The 5,034-nt window shown below is 39.4% G+C and overlaps 1 protein-coding gene across 3 annotated transcripts; it reads right to left on the bottom strand.

Moving 5' to 3' along the window:
- Positions 1-238: 238 nt before the first annotated feature.
- LOC107579164 (toll-like receptor 12) lies at positions 239-4,583 on the bottom strand. Of its 3 annotated transcripts, XM_016265024.1 has the most exons (4): positions 1,761-4,583; positions 1,219-1,427; positions 566-680; positions 239-404 (listed from the first exon to the last, which is right to left on the bottom strand). In XM_016265024.1, the coding sequence occupies exons 1-4, from the start codon at positions 4,302-4,304 to the stop codon at positions 393-395; spliced, it is 2,880 nt and encodes a 959-aa protein (XP_016120510.1). In that variant the 5' UTR covers positions 4,305-4,583; the 3' UTR covers positions 239-392. The 3 variants fall into 3 exon arrangements, 2 of the variants coding, with proteins under 2 accessions (XP_016120510.1, XP_016120511.1); XR_001608442.1 differs by lacking the exon at positions 1,219-1,427; XM_016265025.1 differs by lacking the exons at positions 239-404; positions 1,219-1,427 and having other exon boundaries at positions 562-680.
- Between the last annotated feature and the right edge of the window lie 451 nt (positions 4,584-5,034).

Below are 5,034 nucleotides of genomic sequence, written 5' to 3'. Positions count from 1 at the left end.
TCATAATGGGAACTGAAAGTATTTCTATGCACCGATGGTGGGCTGTTTGCTTTTACGCTTGAGTGTTTATGAACTCAAATAAGTTTAACATATGCACTCTGTGTAGCACAATGTAAATTTATGTTCAGACATTGGTAAAAAAAAAAATGTGATGACAATTTATTCATTTTATGAATTTAATCAGTTTAATCATTAGGATTAAATATCATACAGAGACAAATTTTAAAAAGCATGAACATATGGAATCAACTAGTTACTCCATTCTCACAAATTAACACTGATAAGCATCACATTTCTAAGTGTAACGAGTATTTTTTTTAAATAATAATAAGATTTGTTTCATTGCTCTTTGACAGCTGTCCTTGTGTTCAAGCACCGCACCAGGTGTAGTTTCAAGAAGCTTCCTATAAAACAATTCAGATATTATTTCAAATTTAACACCTGTAACAGGATTCTTTCTTGAAGCATCAGTTTAGATGTTTGAGCTATTGAAGTAATATTGTATCTTTCCAACCTCAGTGTCATTCAGACTTCTGCCAGTTTCCTGCTGCTTCTTTGTACTTACCGACACCGTGTCTTCCTCTGCAACGTTCCTCCTTAGACGATCCCAGAAATGCACTCTGTCACCTTCATCCTCGGGCCAGTCCAGATATGTACGTGATCTCACCAGTCTGGCCAAACTATGGAAAGGAATGATAAAATTATTTACACTGTTTATAAAATGAGAAAATGAATACAATATTTGATTTAGTAAATGAATAGTGTCACTTTTAAAGGATTAAAAATTATGTCAAGTTTACACTAATAATACAATATTGTTTAAAAGCTTGAAGTTGGTAAGATTTTTAAATGTTTTTGAAATAAGTCTGGTATGCTCACCGAAGCTACATTTACTTGATCAAAAATACAGTAAAAAGTAACAGTATTATTTCAATTAAAATAACTTTTTAAATGTTAATATACTTTAAAAAGTAATGTATTCCTATTATGGCAAAGCTGAATTTTCAGCAGCCATTACTCCAGTTATCAGTGTCACATGATCCTTCAGAAATCATTCCAGAAAAATCTTAGGAACCTCAAACTTTTGAAAAGTAGTGTATATTGATCGATCTTTTGTCATCCTGTACTTCCTAAACTCATCTCTGAATATGTTTCAGTTTCACAGTAAATGCATATTGTTCTTAAGTGGGGCATCTTCCCCCATCTTGCCCTAATTACCGATGAAAAGCAGAGAGCTCAAAAGGAGAGATGTGTTCAAGGAAGATAAGGATGAGACGGTGTTTCTGCTCTTCCAGCTGCCGGTGTGTGGCCACTCGCATCTCCAGACTGCACCAGTTACTGCGCAGATACCGCCGACTGATCAAACAAACAGTGCACTGACTGCTGTAGATACTCTCAGTGATGTTGTCCATGATATCTTTACCCACCTAAAAGATGTTTCACAAGAATCTTGATGGATAACACTTATGAAAACAACAACTCAACCTCAAAAGATGTTTTTTTTGTGTGTGATCAAAATATAACAGTGTTTTTCTTGCGATCTAAACATAAAATTTGTTTTCTCATGATCTAAACATAAGTTGTTTTTTGCAATCTAGACATAACAAAAGATGTTTTTTTTGGTGATCAAAACATAGCAGTGTTTTTCTTGGGTTCTAAACCTAAATTTTTTTTTGTCATGGTCTAAACATTAACATAAGCTCAACTACTTCAACTAATTTATATTCAGAAGATCAAATAGAACTTCATTTCAACCTCACCTCAAAGTCTCTGTGGTGCAAACACAGCCTCAATCTCGGGTTCCCTTGTTCCTCCAGCCGAGGAGCCATCTCCCCCAGGACCCAGGCCTCATCACGATTACAGAAAGACACAAAGGCATCATACCGCATCTCCTCTATCTCCCCATCAGCCCCCTCGACTCGTCTCCTCCTCCTGAGCCACTGCCTACCAAACATCCTCTCCACCCATCCTCTCAGGCGGAAGAAGAGGACTACAGAAGGCCAGCGAGCAAAGCGATATCCAACGGCTGCCGACAGCAGAAGACAAACACTTCCAGCTGTGGCTACATAGAAAATGTACTGCGCGTCAGTCTGACACAGCTTCTCCATGGTCGCCAAGAAGTTGAGTTTCTGATAGCGCCAGATACACTTCTGCATCTGCAAGTAGATCACCTGCACTTTTTCCGTGCTCTGCGCCCAATCCAGAATCCAGCCATTTTCACAACTGCACTGGAAATCCACTTTATCAAGAACAAACGCTGTTAGTGCTGGAAGAACTTCGAACATGCCATCAATCAAGACCAGAGGACTGTCGCTGTAGAGACGCAGCAGCTGCAGAGACGTCAGGTCTTTAAACATACTCGTGGTCAGGAAGCTCAGATGGCAGTTTACCAGCACTAGAATCTGGAGTCTTGTTAGGTTCCAGAAGACGCTTCCAGCATCTGTATTGTTAGAAAAGCTCAGGTTGATGAGCTTGAGACGCTTGAGACGGTGCAGAGTACTGATTTTAGTGTTAATGAGAGGCGCTCGTTCAGCTCCCCCTGAGATCTCAAAAGACTCCAGGTTTGGGAAATAAGGTGCCATGAAGTCATTTTTGCATATGAAATGGGTGCAAATCACGTTCAGCTCTCGAACTGCTATAAAAACAGAAGTATTACAGTCCGCAAAATCCAGTCTGTCTCCATTAAGCTCCAAAACAAATGTTCCCTCAGGCTGTGATGTACGTCCCAGGTAAAAAGTAGTTCCATAGTGTGCATCAATACTTAGTCGCTGTATTTTCAGTGGAAATCCGTAAAAAATTCTATTTAGATGCAACTCATAAATATACTCCAGTCTCCCCAGTGTCAGCTCACGAAGCTCCTGCTGATCCTGAAATGTTCCGACCTCAATAGTCTCAATGATGTTATTGTTGATATGCAGGACCTCCAAAGCCTTAAGGGATCTGAAATCCTTCGCAGTAAGCTGTGAGATCTTATTCGAGTCAATTTTGAGAATTTTGAGGCGATGCAAACCCCGAAATGCATGCAGCTGTAGGGTTTTTATGGTATTATAGCTGAGAAAGAGCTGCTCGAGAAGAGGCATACAAGCAAACTGGTCTCTGCCAACCTCTGAAATTGAGTTTCCGGTGAGGTCCAGCAAGGTTAAGGACCAGACAGTCCCATTCACAGCAACACAGAATGGAACATCTGTCAACTTCATATAGGACATTTGCAGTGCTTGAAAACCAATGTTACCTGTCCAGAAATTAAAGTCCAGGTGGCCTACTTCAGATATGCTGATGAATAACTTTGTCAAAGTTGTCCCACACTCATTTAAGTCCTCTGCAGCCAATCTGTCTGTTGATGTAAAAATGAGGCTGAGGGATTGAAGATGAAGGTTGGTGACCAGATGACACAAATCTTTGAAGTTTGTTGAATATTTTTTTATTACAGTTCCTGTCAAACTCAACTCATTGACTTTTCCAATCCCAGACTCCCAAATACTATCCAGCGACTTGCCTTTGAACTCCAAAAAAAGTCTGGAGAGGTTCTGAAACACAACTAGAGAGTTAGCTTGAATGATTTTGATACTGTTCCCTATTAGATAAAGGTTTTGAATCCCAGAGAGGACATTCACAGGCCACGTCTTTGATCCCCCTGGACATCCTTTGGTCTCAATTGTTGAAATCCCACTGTCTATCACACTCAGGTTCTTCAGATGGGACATTCCATCCGGAAGATAACAGAAAATATCACTAAGGTCCTGTGCACAAGTTCTGCTAATCTCTAGTCTGGTTATGCTAACCAACGGATCAAATATACTGCTGGATACATTGAACATCTTAAGACCTCTCAGTGTCAACTCCTCCAAATTAGACAAACCAGCGAATGCGAGAGGTTCCATTGTGACAGACCTACAAATTGCATCACTGAAAAGCAAGGACAAATGCTTCAGATTGGGGAGTCCTGAAAAGGCACCAGATTGAACCCTCTCCAGTCTTGTCCCATCTATTTGAAGGACCTCCAAAGAAGGTAAGTGTGAAAAGGCATCAGCAGGAATGCTTGAAATATCACCGACAATACAAAGGGATCTAACGTCAAGGCCTACCTCTGACAGATCAGTGCGCAGGTCTATAATATTGCAGTCTGCATATAGACCCCTTCCTGGATAATGGTAGCAGTTTGGAGTCTTGGGCATTTCTCTGAGGAGATGTTCCTCGATGGTTAAGCAGCGTTTATGTATAATAGTAAAAACGATATTGCAGATACTTAAAACCAGTATAAATCTCCACCAGAAGCACAAGGAATTGGAGTCATGCACACCCATTGTGGACGTACTCTAGACGAATCTACTCCTCTGCCTTCACTCTGCAGAACATTTTTATTTGCATTTAATCTCACACTGCACTTGTTCAGACTCTGTGTGAACTACTATTTTCCTCACTTCCTCTTTCACTATGAAAAAGCACAGGTTTTCTTTTTAGAAATCTTAGGTTCTGCCTCTGCTGTATAATTATCTCACTGAAGCACCAGTTTGTCTTAATATTTCTGAAATGCGACATTTTTTAACATCAATCTAACTGAAGGAAAGATAAAATACAGATGATCTCACTCCATATATTCAATGAGGATATGCAGGACATATGATTTCTTCAGAATTACTATGAATAAAATATGTATATTACCACAGGAGGATACATTTTTTGCCGTTTTTTTTTTGTGAGTATGCTATTTATGATTAGCTTTATTCCATTAAATGACTTGTACAGTTTAATCCTGTTTAATAAAGTTGTAAATTGCTGCATGTGCACAAAACAAGCAACAAGAACAAACACTTCACAGTTCATTTGAGGCATTCATGCAGACCAAATAAGTTCAAATACAGTGCAGGGCAAGAGGAACCGAAAAACCTTTTTCTATTTTACCGTTTCTATTCAGGAACTACAAGCGATGTTGTGATGAAGAGATAAGGTATGGCAGCCACCGATGCAGGCCTCTTTTAGAAGTTTTCTTAAAAATGCACAAATCTTACTGCAAATAATTAAAGCAACACATCA

The sequence above is a fragment of the Sinocyclocheilus grahami genome, unplaced genomic scaffold, assembly GCF_001515645.1.
Source record: "Sinocyclocheilus grahami isolate Dianchi unplaced genomic scaffold, SAMN03320097.WGS_v1.1 scaffold14853.1, whole genome shotgun sequence".
NCBI classification, from domain to species: domain Eukaryota; kingdom Metazoa; phylum Chordata; class Actinopteri; order Cypriniformes; family Cyprinidae; genus Sinocyclocheilus; species Sinocyclocheilus grahami.
This window is presented reverse-complemented; position numbering and strand designations above follow the sequence as displayed.

Bases quoted from the DNA above. Each gene is read 5' to 3' on its own strand.
- LOC107579164 (XM_016265024.1), bottom strand. From the start codon at position 4,304: ATGGGTGTGCATGACTCCAATTCCTTGTGCTTCTGGTGGAGATTTATA. The intron at 1,428-1,760 runs GTGAGGTTGAAA...AACATCTTTTAG, and splicing joins TGCACCACAGAGACTTTGAG to GTGGGTAAAGATATCATGGA. The intron at 681-1,218 runs GTAATTAGGGCA...TCCTTTCCATAG, and splicing joins GAGCTCTCTGCTTTTCATCG to TTTGGCCAGACTGGTGAGAT.